Genomic DNA, 14,967 nt, shown 5'->3' with positions numbered 1-14,967 from the left:
TGTGTTTATTTATAGGCATTTTTTATTGTAAGTGTACCAGGATAATTTTTGAGCTTAATCTAATTTGTTACTTCTTATTTGGATGGAGGTTGTTTGTTACTATTTTTCTGATGTATTTATATCGGGTTACTATATTGATGTAAAAAAAAAAAAAATTATTAATAAAATGCTATTTTATTTATATTTATTAATATTTCAGGGAAACAATGTTACAAGCTCTTCGAGGTGTAACTACACCAGCTGGTGATAAGATGTCCGAACCATTACGTAAAGCTGTTTATATGACGCTAACCAGTATGTTATCCCATCCAGAAGATGTTACACGGGCTGCTGCTGCCGGTTGCCTCGGTGCTTTGTGTCACTGGTTATCGCCCGAGCAACTTCATGCTACTTTGACCGATCACCTTTTACGTAAGTTTTTTGATGTAAATTTCTTAATTAAAATTGTACTTACTTTAATTAGTATTTTGATGGATCTTTTTTTAAATGTACGGTTATACTATCATTTCTTTTTAAGCTTTCTGTTTTAAAGTTAGTTTTTGCGATAATATGATGATGAAAATTATGTACGATGACTGTACCAAATTGTATGATATTTTGATTTTAGAAGATGACCTGCCACTGGATTGGACATTAAGACACGGTCGCAGTACAGCGTTAATGGTAGCATTGAAAGAATCGGCTCCTATTATTTACACGGACGAATATAAAGAAAAAATAAACAGGACACTCCTTGTGTATCTAATGGCTGACAGGGTAAGTAAATGTTTTCATTATTTATTATCTTTGTTAATGAAATTCTATTTTTTTTTTTTTTGAATGCTAGTACTATCTATTGAAGATTCAGTGACTAAGCTGAAATTGCCGATGTCTGATTTATCAGATGCTTATTAAATTATCATTTGCCACCGTACTAAATGGAATACGGAACTGGGATCAAGTCGTATGAATGTAGAGAGGTTTGTTCTAAAATCTGCGGTAACATGCAACGACTTGATAGCTTTTATCATGATATATAAAAATTGTAAATTCATCCACCATTGACTAGGACGGTTTTAATTTGCTGTGTTTGTTACGTACAGTTTTAGGTCGCGTTGTTAATATTTTATTAACCGTATTTATTAGTTATATTATTTTGAAGTAAAATTTTCTTTTCTACTTATATCTACCGTTGTTTTTCACAGTGCTAAATCATCCCGAAATAATTTTATTTTTGTCAGAAGGTACGAGGGTTATTTTTTTTTCAAGGTCCGATCGGTCGCGAAATAAAAACCAGTGCAAAAATCGGATGAACCTTTGCGCATAAGTGTTGCGCAGCGTCTCTAGTATGGTCTTCAATCATGCCGCATCACTTTGTTTAGTTCTGAACACGCAGCTAGCATGTAAACATGTCTACAACAATAGCATCTCCCGCCAAGTGTGAAGTGCATGCGGTAATTCGATTTCTTCAGGCTGAGGGGTGTAATGCAGCTGAAATTCATCGACGAATAAGTAATGTGTACAGTGAAACTTCAATGAGTGACAGAAAAGTGCGACAATGGTATAGGAATTTTAAAGCAGGATGTACAGATGTTCATGATGCAGGCGGTCAGGGAAGGAAGCGAGTGTCAACCGATGGTGGAATTCATGGGGCTTGGCACGACCATCACTGCAGCCTCATACTGCGTGACTCTTCAACGTCTACGAAGGGTAATTCAGAATAAGTGGAGAGGAATGTTGTCATCAGGCATTAACTTTCTCCATGACAATGCTCGGCCGCACAATGCAGCTATAACAAAGAAGCTCCTGCAGCGTTTTCGTTGGGAAGTGTTTGATCACCCACCATACAGCCTGGACTTGGCTCCATCCGATTTTCACCTCTTTGAGAAATGCTGCTGGCTAGGAGGACAAAATTTTGGCGCAGACATCAAGCTGCTAACCAGCGTAAAAACATGGCTGAAAACACAGGCGACTCCGTTCTATAACGAGGGTATTAGAAAGTTAGTACCACATTACGACAAATGTCTAAATCGGAGTGGCAAGTATGTAGAGAAATAGCGTACTATGTAAGTACTTATTACAAATATAAAAATTTTTATTTTCACTGTGGTTTTAATTTCGTGACTGATCTGACCTTGAAAAAAAATAACCCTTGTATGTTAATTCTTTTTTTGTTCTTAAGGTATCTATATAGTTCACGGTGTTGTTTTGTTTGATAATGTTTTAATCTTTTATAATTTCTTTTATAACATCCATAATGAAACCTTATCTATCATTTGGAAATGAAATTGGAATTTCTAGAATTCTTGATGCAAGAATAATGTAATTTCTTCAGTACTTCCTATGATTCTTCGTTATTAAAAAAAATGTTTTAAAACGATTCTGTTTTTTTTTTAGAATATATAACGTAATTCTACACAAAATCATGAAAATTTTAATATAATATTCTCGTGGAAACATTCTTTCACTCCGGCTATTGAATTTTACTTCTCAAAAACTTTAAACGCATTTTCCCGAAAAACAACATTTCACAAAAATGGATTTAAAAAATTCCATATTTATGATAGCGTCAAAATTTTCATAATTTTGTATTCTATTAAAAACAGTGAAAACCAGAAAAAATTATTTTTCTTGCTTATTTTTATGGTATCGTTTCGTAGACCATATCATGTATTCATTTTTTTGAATGCTTTTATTACTATTGGCTGTTGTTTTATGAAGGAGAAAACTGTGTTAAATTTTATGACACGTATATGTTTGTTAAAAATTTGTTTGTAATTTTATTAAATTTAGTGAAAAATAAAACAGCTCGTAACAATATTTTAATTATTGTAAAATTTCTAATTAGATTTGGGTAGGTAGATAGCGTAGATAGATAGATTACTATGTAAGCATATAAATCAGCGATATAAAATTTCCCTTCTTAGAACAAAACTGTCGACAAATTTGTTACGAAGAAGAGATTTTGTTGGAATTTTACTTCTGTATTGAGGTCGGTTTTATTTTTAATTTATCGGTTTTAATTTTTAGTGGCCCTATTCTGGTCCGTATTTCACCCTGGATGTCCCGTAATGAAACCTTATACGTCGTTTGGAAAACTGTATTCTTTCAGAATGGCTTACATCTGCAGAAACAGAAGGAATCCTGAAGGTACGAAAATCAAACGCATAAGAAGAGCTGATTGAATGAATACAAGCAATGTTGCGATGTAAAATTCACGTTTATTTTGCCTGGTTTCAACCTCTTCCCTTAAATACACGTTTCTTCTAGATTAAACTGATCTAAATTGTGGAACATATCCGTAATTAACAACATTATTATAAAAAATATTTTAAAAAACATTTTGAGCATCACTCTTACATTTCAACTACTTTGGTGTGCCCAGTTTGAAAACTTCTATTAATTGTAACTGCTAAAATAGACGGAGCATACAGGAAAGTTAAGGAAAATTTTGGAGTACATAAATTAAAATCTAATAATGTGTTAAACAAAGATGGTACACCAATATATAATACGAAAGGTAAAGTCGATAGATGGGTGGAATATATTGAAGAGTTATACGAAGGAAATGAATTAGAAAATGGTGTTATAGAAGAAGAAGAGGAAGTGTTAAGGAAGTCGAAGAGGATGAGAGGGGAGAAAGAATACTGAGATCTTAATTTAAGAAAGCATTAAAAGATTTGAATGGCAGAAAGGCTCCTGGAATAGACGGAATACCTGTAGAATTACTGCGCAGTGCAGGTGAGGAAGCGATTGATAGATTATACTAACTGGTGTGTAATATTTATGAAAAAGGGGAATTAACGTCAGACTTCAAAAAAATGTTATAGAAGAATTAGCTTAACTAGTCACACCTCAAAAATCTTAACTAGTATTCTATACAGAAGAATTGAGAGGAGAGTGGAAGAAGTGTTAGGAGAAGACCGATTTGGTTTCAGGAAAAGTATAGGGACAAGGGAAGCAATTTTAGGGCTCAGATTAATAGTAGAAGGAAGATTAAAGAAAAACAAACCGACATACTTGGCGTTTATAGACCTAGAAAAGGCTTTCGATAACGTAGACTGGAATAAAATGTTCACCATTTAAAAAAAATTAGGTTCAAATATAGAAATAGAAGAACAATTGCTAACATGTACAGGAACCAAACAGCAACAATAACAATTGAAGAACATAAGAAAGAAGCCCTAATAAGAAAGGGAGTCCAACAAGGATGTTCCCTATCTCCGTTACTTTTTAATCTTTACACGGAACTAGCAGTTAATGATGTTAAAGAACAATTTAGATTCGGAGTAACAGTACAAGGTGAAAAGATAAAGATGCTACGATTTGTCGATGATATAGTAATTCTAACCGAGAGTAAAAAGGATTTAGAAGAAACAATGAACGGCACGGATGAAGTCCTACGCATGAAAATAAACAAGAACCAGACAAAAGTAATGAATTGTATTAGAAATAACAAAGATGGACCACTGAATTTGAAAATAAGAGGAGAAAAGATTACGGAGGTAGAAGAATTTTGTTATTTGGGAAATAGAATTACTAAAGATCAATGAAGCAGGAGCGATATAAAATGCAGAATAGCACAAGCAAAATGAGCCTTCAGTCAGAAATGTAATTTGTTTACATCAAAAATTAATTTAAATGTCAGGAAAAAGAAGTATATGTTTGGAGTGTCGCTTTATATGGAAATGAAACTTGGTCGATCTGAGTATCTGAGGAGAAAAGATTAGAAGCTTTTGAAATGCGTTGCTAAAGGAGAATGTTAAAAATTAATGGGTGGATAAATTGACAAATGAAGAGGTACTGCAGCAAATAGATGAAGAAAGAAGCATTTGGAAAAATATAGTTAAAAGAAGAAACAGACTTATAGGCCACATACTAAGGCATCCTGAAATAATCGCTTTAATATTGGAAGGACAGGTAGAAGGAAAAAATTGTGTATCTTGGAGAGCTGCATCAAACCAGTCAAATTACTGAAGACAAAAAAAAAATTGTAACATTGTGTATACACTCTTCCTCGTAAGCGTTTTGCGAGTAACATTTTTTAGAGTGATGCGGCAAACAGAATATTATTTCTAATGAATCCCACACTAATAGAATTACAGCTATTAAACTGTTAATTCATCAGGATACCGTTTCAAAATCAATCTCTTTTCTCTATCAACTACCCTTGTATTTCTTTACCGTATACTAGACACATTATGATTGATTTCTCTATTTCACTTGATCATTTTAATAACATTTTTAAAAATTTTTTTTCAATCGGTCGTGTCATGCCGATTCCAAGAAATTTGATAACTTAACATTTCATATCTGCCTGTAATTTTTTTTTTTTAAGATTTTATATTTGTTTCTAGGTTCCAATAGCGATGAATGGTGTTAGAGGGTGTGGTTATTTATTTCAATATTTAATGCAGATTAAACAGACACTACCTCAACCGTTATTGACTCCATTCGTTCGAGTGAGTAGATTGATTTTTCATTATGATTATATATATATATTATGTTTTTAATTGTTTTATACAGCTTGTTATTTTTATTATCAAAAAGGAGATTCTGAAGAGCTGAATTATTTTAATAGCTTATTTTATATTGTATTTTAGTGAATTTTGTATATAATGGGTAAATCAATCTAGAACGGCCGACCAAGTTTGTTATCTTACGTTAGTTAGTAGAGTTAGAACTAGGTCATCCAGAGATTACTCTGTATATGTTTTGAGTAAAGAAATTTTGAAATATTTATTACTGTGATTTTGTTAGTCGTAAAAAATTGAATCAATATTTTTGATAAATAATATTATTAAAAAAAAAAGTATTTCAGCTATATAAGGAAATGTACACAGATATACAGGGTGATTCAGGAGGATAAGGCAATCAATACTTTGACAACTCATTCTAAAGGCTAAAAAGTAGAAAAAATTTTATATAAATATAGATCCGAAAACACTTCTTTATACAGGGTGAAAGATTTTGCCCGAGTTTCAGTTCCTCCGGGTAAATTAAGGTTTTCTGAAATTCTGGGAAGGTTAAGGGGCAAATTCGATTGTTCCGTATGGATTTTGCACTGGGATATTGAAAAAAATAGTTCTCAGAACTGGTATCTATCTTAGTTTCTAAGATATCCCGTGTAAAATGCCAAAAATAGTTTGAATATATATATATGTACAGAGTGATTCAGAAGGATAGGACAATACTTTGATAACACGATTTAGAGGCTAAAAATAAGAAAAAAGTTCATATAAAAAGGTCCGAAAACACTTCATTAGCGAGTTATACAGGGTGAAAGATTTCACCCGTGTTTCACATCCTCTGGGTAAATTAAGGATTTCTGAAATTCTGGGAAGGTCAATTAAGGGGCAAATTCGATTGTTTCTTATGGTTTTTGAGCTGGGAAATCGAAAAAAAATAGGCCCCAGAACTGTTTCTCTCTTAATTTCTAAAATGCCAAAAATAGGGTCGAAAAACACATTTTTTACACTTGAACAAAATATGTGTTTGAAGAACACATTTCAAACGTAAAAAATGTGTTTTGACCCTATTTTTGGCGTTTTACATGGTATAATTTAGAAATTATGAGAGATACAGTTCTGGGACCAATTTTTTTTCGATTTCCCAGCTCAAAAACCATAAGAAACAATTGAATTTGCCCCTTAATTGACCTTCTCAGAATTTCAGAAAGCCTTAACTAACCTGGAGGAACTGCAACTCGGGCAAAATCTTTCATCCTGTATAACTCGCTAACAAAGCTTTTTCGGACTTATGTTTATATGAACTTTTTATAATATATATATATATATATATATAGAATGATTATATATATACAAATTTGATTGTTTCTTCCCGAGTTTCAGTTCCTCCGAATAAATTAAGGTTTTCTGAAATTCTGGGAAGATCAATAAAGGGGCAAATTCGATTGTTTCTTATGGTTTTTTAATTGGGAAATCGTAAAAAGTAGGTCCCAGAACTGTTTCTTTCTTAGTTTCTAAGATATCCCATGTAAAATGCCAAAAATAGGGTTGAAAAACACATTTTTTTTACATTTGACGTACAATAACGTTGTTAAATTGGCAATAAATCGTACATTTGTTAAACATAAATTGTAGAGAATTTAATTTTGAGAAGATTGATGTAAATAATGTCAACAGAAAACAAATAAAATTTTAAACATGTCGATTTTTATTAACAACAAAACCGATGAAAACTTAGAAGAAAATGTTACAAAAAAAAAAAGAAAACAGATGTGTGTAAGTAGGTACAATAATTTTAGACCTACGGAAAACAAGTTGGCAACACTGATTTTTTTCATCACAATTTGTTTAAATACTACTCATTGTTTCAGTTAATTGTGGTAACATGTTAAATAACCATTCGCTGATCAATCGTGCTTGCAGTATTACGTCGAATTCTTATCGTAAAAATTTCAGAAAACTGTTAAGAAGTGTAATTTTGTATTCACTTTACAGTGCATAAAAATCAAGTTTGTAAAAAAAGTGGAATTCTGTTTAGTTTTGTTTTGAAAAATGCTGTGTATCTTCACTAATGCCTAATATGCCGACGTGATTTTCATCTATGGATTTTACAATGGAAGTGCTGCGGCAGCAGTTAACGGAATATCGACGTAGGTATCCTAGTCATGTTGTACCGAATCGTAAAATATTTATTATAATTTTTAATAATCTTCTTGAGAACGGTACATTTCCCAGCGCTCATATTTCATCTGAACGACAAGCAAATCACGCGGATGATGGTGAAAACATTCAGCAGATGATTTAACGTAGTCCGGCAACGATTACACGATTAATTGCAACACAGCGTAATATTTCACAAAGTAGAGTTAGGAAGATTTAAAATAATAATGGATTGCATCCTTTTCATATTCAGAAAGTTCAACATCTCCAGCCTGTAGTCCGGCAACGAGCACACAATTAATTGCAACACGGCTCAATATTTCAATTAAACAACCAATTTAACATCGTTATTGTACGTCAAACGTAAAAAAAAATGTGTTTTTTGACCCTATTTTTGGCATTTTACATGGGATATCTTAGAAACTAAGAGAGATACAGTTCTGGGACCTATTTTTTTCAATTTCCTATCTCAAAAACCATAAGAAATAATTGAATTTGCCCGTTAATTGACCATCCCAGAAAGCCTTAATTTATCCGGAGGAACTGAAAATTGGGTGAAATCTTTCACCCTGAATAACTCGCTAACTAAGCGTTTTCAGACCTATGTTTATATGAATTTTTTTCTTATTTTTAGTCTCTACAATGAGTTGTGAAAGTATTGCCTTATCCTTCTGAATCAGCCTGTATAGCACGTCGATGATACCGACTTAACAAATTTACACACCTGACGCTTAGTAGTGCAAATGAATTTATCCCTCTTAACATGTGGAAAGCTAAGCCGATCTGCTGTTCCCTGGCAGGACAAAAACTGCTGCAATCCGCTAAAGAATTGTCACACAGGTTTAGGTAATTTCAATCAAAGGCCTATACAAGAGAATTGCTCTCTGCCGTACAGAACGCAAGAGCTGTATGCATCGAGTGTTACGGTGTGCTAAACATAAATCACGGCTGAATTATGTGGATACAGTTTCTCAGACGACACAGTCGCCTGTCGTACGGAGAATAGTTTGAGCCATAGTAGATCAAGACAATCTCCACAGTTGATCGGACTTCACCGCCGGTTGATGTGGCAAAGATGTTTGTCAGTTTTTCCTACATTGTCGTTTAGTTCTGGGTTTGTGAGGTATAAGGTGCAAGGTAGAGTATCCTGTTTGTTATTGGAGACTCGCGAAATGAATTAATCATTCCCTTTTCTATGGACGATCTACGGTATGCCTCGAGTAATTCCCGTGACACTTTCCTCTGGAAATAAAGGCTTATTTTTTTATCTCAACTTCTGGATACTGCACTATGATATCTTTAGTCTAATTACAAGTATTCTCTGACTAGGTTTTTCTAGATTCTCGGTCAGAAACATCGGTGTAACCAAGAAGAATAAGCATTCTGTATTGAAATCCGGTAAAGATAAATCGTGCCCCTCAAGTGATTGTCTTAGCTACTTGACCTGTGCAAGTCGATGGAATGAACGGTTAACGGTCATCTAGTGTGGTACCGTGAGAAACTCTCTAATTAGCCCTGAACAATGCGGTTTCCACAAGGTAAATCATCTGTCGATCATGTAGTGGCCCTTAATTTGTTATTCATCAAAAAGACATATTCTTGTCATACAATCAGGTATTGATTCGCAAAACAACATATTTTCTTTGATCGATCTGTCCCTATCGCATTCATATCTCGCAAAACATAACAACTTAGAAATGACCACATCAACTGACTTATTACCGTCTACCGCCTGTGTAATATCGACCTAACAATTTTTGCATTGTTTTATTTTATACCGTAATGTGTAATTTTGCATATATTTTTTTTATAAATTACCATTTTAATTTCAGACAATGAATCACAGCAGCAATGAGATGAAACAGTTGGTCGCAAGAGTTTGTTCATATTTGGCACGGGTCGAACCGGATCTTGCTCCTGAATTTTTGAGAGCTGCCATACCTATGCTTGTCAACGGTACTAAAGAGAAAAATAGTTACGTTAAGGCAAACAGTGAATTATCACTAGTCGCTGTTCTTAGATTGAGACAGGGTGATACTGTTCAACAGGTGAGATAAGTATAATATTATTTGTTAAATTATTTTTTACCGCAATATAAATTGTTTTATTCAGAATATATTAATGAATAACTTTTAATTTGCATTATAGTTAATTACACCTAATTGATGTGCCTCGAGAATTTTGGTATTTTGATGTGCACTATCGCTTTTAAATACGATCCTTTAACTGTTTAGCGCCAGTCATTTTTTCACAGTATTTATTAAAAATGCACCACCCTCTCCTTTCTTACGCGTAAAAATTATGAATTGGACAACGTAATTACGTTGTCCAATTCATTACCAAATACTAAATTAATTACTAATTTTAAATAAATTTAGATTTTACATTTGTAGAGATAAAAAGTGATTTAGAGGCCAACACCGTACACACGTATATACAAACATTTAATGTCTGGAAAATTTCCATTTGGTAAAGATTCGGTGCAAATCATATAGCCCAAATTGGACCGTTTTCAGTGTAGTGCTATCTAGACGGGAAAGTAAAAAGCATAATTGAAAACCAGTGTTTCTTCCAAACCTTCATTTCTGCACGGCAAAAAGTTTTTTAAAAAATTAATTATTTTTAGATTAGGACAAATGTGGACTCTCGGGATGGTGGTCGAGGGTTTTCCCAGATCATTTTTTCCAATCTATCCCTTCTGTCAACATCGCAGTTTGCGGCCTGGCGTTTGTCATGGAGAAGGATTACATCTCTCTGATGGCCGTACCCTATCTTTTTGTTTCTTTTTGTTTCGGTCGGTGGTTTTTGGTTGACTGTAGCAGCCGCCAATTTTAAGCTACGTTCACAGTTCGTTGAACTGTTGAAATCGACGATTAAAACTTTCTTCGAGTCAAAAAAATCATTGCAAGAACTTTTCTGGCCGACAGACAGGTTTTGGTCTTCAATGGACAGCCCTCACTCATCCTTCCTTTGCCGCCCCTTACTCATCATATTTGATTCCAGAGAGTAATGATAGACCTTCATCTCATCAAATGTGACGATTGTCCCCATCTTGCCAAAATCGATTTAGAAGTCTCTTACAGATCTCCAACCTGACCTGTTTTTGATTTTGGTCGATAACCTCTGAATAGCACAAGCTAAACGAGCCTTCAGTAAGAAATATAATTTGTTAACATCAAAAATTAATTTAATGTCAGGAAAAAATTTTTGAAAGTATATGTTTGGAGTGTCGCTTTATATGGAAGTGAAGCTTGGACGATCGGAGTATCTGAGAAGAAAAGATTAGAAGCTTTTGAAATGCGGTGCTATAGGAGAATGTTAAAAATCAGACGGGTGGATAAAGTGACAAATGAAGAGGTGTGTAGGCCACATACTAAGGCATCCTGGAATAGTCGCTTTAATATTGGAAGGACAGGTAGAAGGAAAAAATTGTGTAGGCAGGCCACGTTTGGAATATGTAAAAGAAATTGTTAGGGATGTAGGATGTAGAGGGTATACTGAAATGAAACGACTAGCACTAGATAGGGAATCTTGGAGAGCCGTATCAAACCAGTCAAATGACTGAAGACAAAAAAAAAACCTCAGAACCCATCGAACATTAATTTTTCTAAACTACTCCCGTAGTTGATACCCACTTCTGATGCGATTTTAACAGTGAACCAGCAATAAGCTCTCAAATGGCACAGATGTGATTTGTGACCTTGGGCATCGATCAGGACTTTTGTTATCTACACTCTCTTGCGCGCACTTAAATTATTTGGCCCACATATACACTCGGTTCTGAGACGGTGTAGCGTCCCCAAACTGTACCATTAAAAGAGTTAAAATTTCTGCAGGTTTAATGCTTCTGTTAATTAAAAATTTTATGATTATACATCGGGCAATAGACGACTTTCTCACTCGTGACTGTACTGATGACAGAACAGAGCACGGAACTAACCAACCTGGTTTCTCCTATCTAGCACACCGAATATTATTCCCTTACTCCACCATCCAGCTCTAGTGTAGATAGGTATTTTTGGATAGTTTATAATACAGGGTTACCCTGTATTATAAACTAAATAATTTTTAGCGTTTAAATCAAGAGATTATTTTTTTTTTTTTTTGTCTTCAGTCATTTGACTGGTTTGATGCAGCTCTCCAAGATTCCCTATCTAGTGCTAGTCGTTTCATTTCAGTATACGCTCTACATCCTACATCCCTAACAATTTGTTTTACATATTCCAAGCGTGGCCTGCCTACACAATTTTTCCCTTCTACCTGTCCTTCCAATATTAAAGCGACTATTCCAGGATGCCTTACTATGTGGCCTATAAGTCTGTCTCTTCTTTTAACTATATTTTTCCAAATGCTTCTTTCTTCATCTATTTATTCATCGTCGCAATACCTCTTAATTTGTCACTTTATCCACCCGTCTGATTTTTAACATTCTCCTATAGCACCGCATTTCAAAAGCTTCTAATCTTTTCTTCTCAGATACTCCGATCGTCCAAGTTTCACTTCCATATAAAGCGACACTCCAAACATAATCTTTCAAAAATCTTTTCCTGACACTTAAATTAATTTTTTATGTAAACAAATTATATTTCTTACTGAAGGCTCGTTTAGCTTGTGCTATTCGGCATTTTATATCGTTCCTGCTTCGTCCATCTTTAGTAATTTTACTTCCCAAATAACAAAATTCTTCTACCTCCATAATCTTTTCTCCTCCTATTTCACATTCAGCGGTCCATCTTTGTTATTTCTACTACATTTCATTACTTTTGTTTTTTTCTTGTTTATTTTCATGCGATAGTTCTTGCGTAGGACTTCATCTATGCCGTTCATTGTTTCTTCTAAATCCTTTTTACTGTCGGCTAGAATTACTATATCATCAGCAAATCGTAGCATCTTTATCTTTTCACCTTGTACTGTTACTCCGAATCTAAATTGTTCTTTAACATCATTAACTGCTAGTTCCATGTAAAGATTAAAAAGTAACGGAGATAGGGAACATCCTTGTCGGACTCCCTTTCTTATTAGGGCTTCTTTCTTATGTTCTTCAATTATTACTGTTGCTGTTTGGTTCCTGTACATGTTAGCAATTGTTCTTCTATCTCTGTATTTGAACCCTAATTTTTTTAAAATGCTGAACATTTTATTCCAGTCTGAGTTATCGAAAGCCTTTTCTACGTCTATAAACGCCAAGTATGTTGGTTTATTTTTCTTTAATCTTCCTTCTACTATTAATCTGAGGCCTAAAATTGCTTCCCTTGTCCCTATACTTTTCCTGAAACCAAATCGGTCTTCTCCTAACACTTCTTCCACTCTCCTCTCAATTCTTCTGTATAAAATTCTAGTTAAGATTTTTGATGCATGACTAGTTAAACTAATTGTTCTGTATTCTTCACATTTATCTGCCCCTGCTTTCTTTGGTATCATAACTATAACACTTTTTTTGAAGTCTGACGGAAATTCCCCTTTTTCATAAATATTACACACCAGTTTGTATAATCTATCAATCGCTTCCTCACCTGCACTGCGCAGTAATTCTACAGGTATTCCGTCTATTCCAGGAGCCTTTCTGCCATTTAAATCTTTTAATGCTCTCTTAAATTCAGATCTCAGTATTGTTTCTGCATATAGACGTTAACAATCGTTGTCGGTTTAGGTTTTGATTTTATCCTTATTACAATGATTCTATCGCTATGCGACTTGAAATACTCCACTCTCCTCCCTATCTTCTTGTTCATCACGAAACCTACTCCTGCCTGCCCATTATTTGACGCTGAGTTAATTACTCTAAAATCACCTGACCAAAAGTCGCCTTCCTCTTCCCACCGAACCTCACTAATTCCTACTATATCCACATTTGTCCTACCCATTTCCCTTTTTAAATTTTCTAGCCTACCAACCTTTTTCAAGCTTCTAACATTCCACGCTCCGACTCGTAGAATGTTATTTTTTAATTTTCTGAGATTATTATACAAGTTATAATTTTTTATTTATTTTAAATAAATGTTTAAAATGTTTACGTTATTTATTTTCGGTTACAGAGTTGTATGAATCTTTTGGAAATTGGAGCACGTGAATCACTGAGCGATGTAATTACAAAAGTTTTAAGAAAAGTAGCGATTCAACCAGAAGGTAAAGAAGAAGAGCTAGACGATACACTTTTAACTTGATCGACGCATCGTATTTTCTTTTTTGTTTATTATGATTATTATAATATTTCCATACACATAATTCATGTATCACTTCTTTTTTTTATATGTACTACTGATTATTGATCGATTGTAATTAGATTAATTTAAAAAAATTAATATGTCGGTGATATATTTAAAAGTTGTAATTAAAAGAAACATCTATTTTATTTTAAAAACCGATGGTTTACTTTGTTCGTTTAAAAGAACTGTTCTTAATAAATTATAACTATTGTAATGGAATTAAATTATTGTTATTATTATTACCGTTCATTATTTTATTAAAATAAACTTGTATTAAATAGTAAATAAACTTTGGAAAATTTATTTCAGTTTGTTAACGAGTTTATATTTTTTATTGCAATAAATAAAACTGTATGCTTATTATGTTACTAGGATTTTTTGATAGTACGTAATTTATTATGATCGAATGCTTTCATTGCAGTGCGAGAACTGTAATTATACAGTTAACGTGTTAAAAATTACGATTTTGTAAGTTCTCTTCAAGCACTAAGATGCGATTATGTAATTTTGGTGATTAGACTGGATTATATGCATATTTTCAATATATTTACCATATTTTTCAGTAGGGTACCCCTTTTGAAACTACAGGGTGTCCCATATAAAACGCAACCCAACCTTATATTGGTAGGTATTGAAATAATAAAAAGGCATGTGTAAATATAAATGTAATTTTTATTATTACCATCCATTACCTTACATTTAGAGTAAATGTTGGAAGTGGTCGCCATCTTCTGGAATACAAGCTTCAATTCTTTTTACAGCGTTTCTTGCAACTTTTTTCAAAATTTCTGGCTGGATATTTAATACAGCTTGTTCAATATTGAATTTCAATCGTTCAAGTGTTTGTGGCTTGTTGCTGTAGGTTTTTTCTTTGAGGTAACCCCGTAGAAAAAAATTCAGCCGCAGTCAAATCTGAGATCTTGGTAGCCACAAGCCTCGACCGATAACACGATTACCAAAGAATTCCTCGACGAAATCAGAAGTTGAACCTGCGTAGTGCGATGTCGCACCGTCATGTTGTAGCCAGCAGTGTCTGTCTTCCTCTTCCAACAGTGCGATGAACTGAAATAAAATATCCTGATATCGTTCTGCATTAATGGTATACTCGAAAAATATAGGGCCGATTATTTTCTTCCGCGATATCGTGAACCACA

At 33.7% G+C, this 14,967-nt stretch overlaps 1 protein-coding gene across 1 annotated transcript in view; it reads left to right on the top strand.

Annotated features, from left to right (window-relative positions):
• LOC142323422 (stalled ribosome sensor GCN1-like) overlaps positions 1–13,771 on the top strand; it is a 66,378-nt gene extending 52,607 nt beyond the window's left edge. Inside the window, exons 15-19 of the mRNA XM_075363019.1 lie at positions 200–411; positions 608–756; positions 5,337–5,441; positions 9,440–9,655; positions 13,643–13,771. Of these exons, the coding sequence (XP_075219134.1) occupies positions 200–411; positions 608–756; positions 5,337–5,441; positions 9,440–9,655; positions 13,643–13,771 (811 nt within the window). The remainder of the gene's footprint in view (positions 1–199; positions 412–607; positions 757–5,336; positions 5,442–9,439; positions 9,656–13,642) is intronic.
• The last annotated feature ends 1,196 nt before the right edge of the window (positions 13,772–14,967 follow it).

Source organism: Lycorma delicatula, chromosome 4 (genome assembly GCF_047948215.1).
Source record: "Lycorma delicatula isolate Av1 chromosome 4, ASM4794821v1, whole genome shotgun sequence".
Lineage (NCBI taxonomy): Eukaryota > Metazoa > Arthropoda > Insecta > Hemiptera > Fulgoridae > Lycorma > Lycorma delicatula.
The sequence above is the reverse complement of the archived record's forward strand: the minus strand, read 5'-3'. Positions and strand labels throughout refer to the sequence as shown.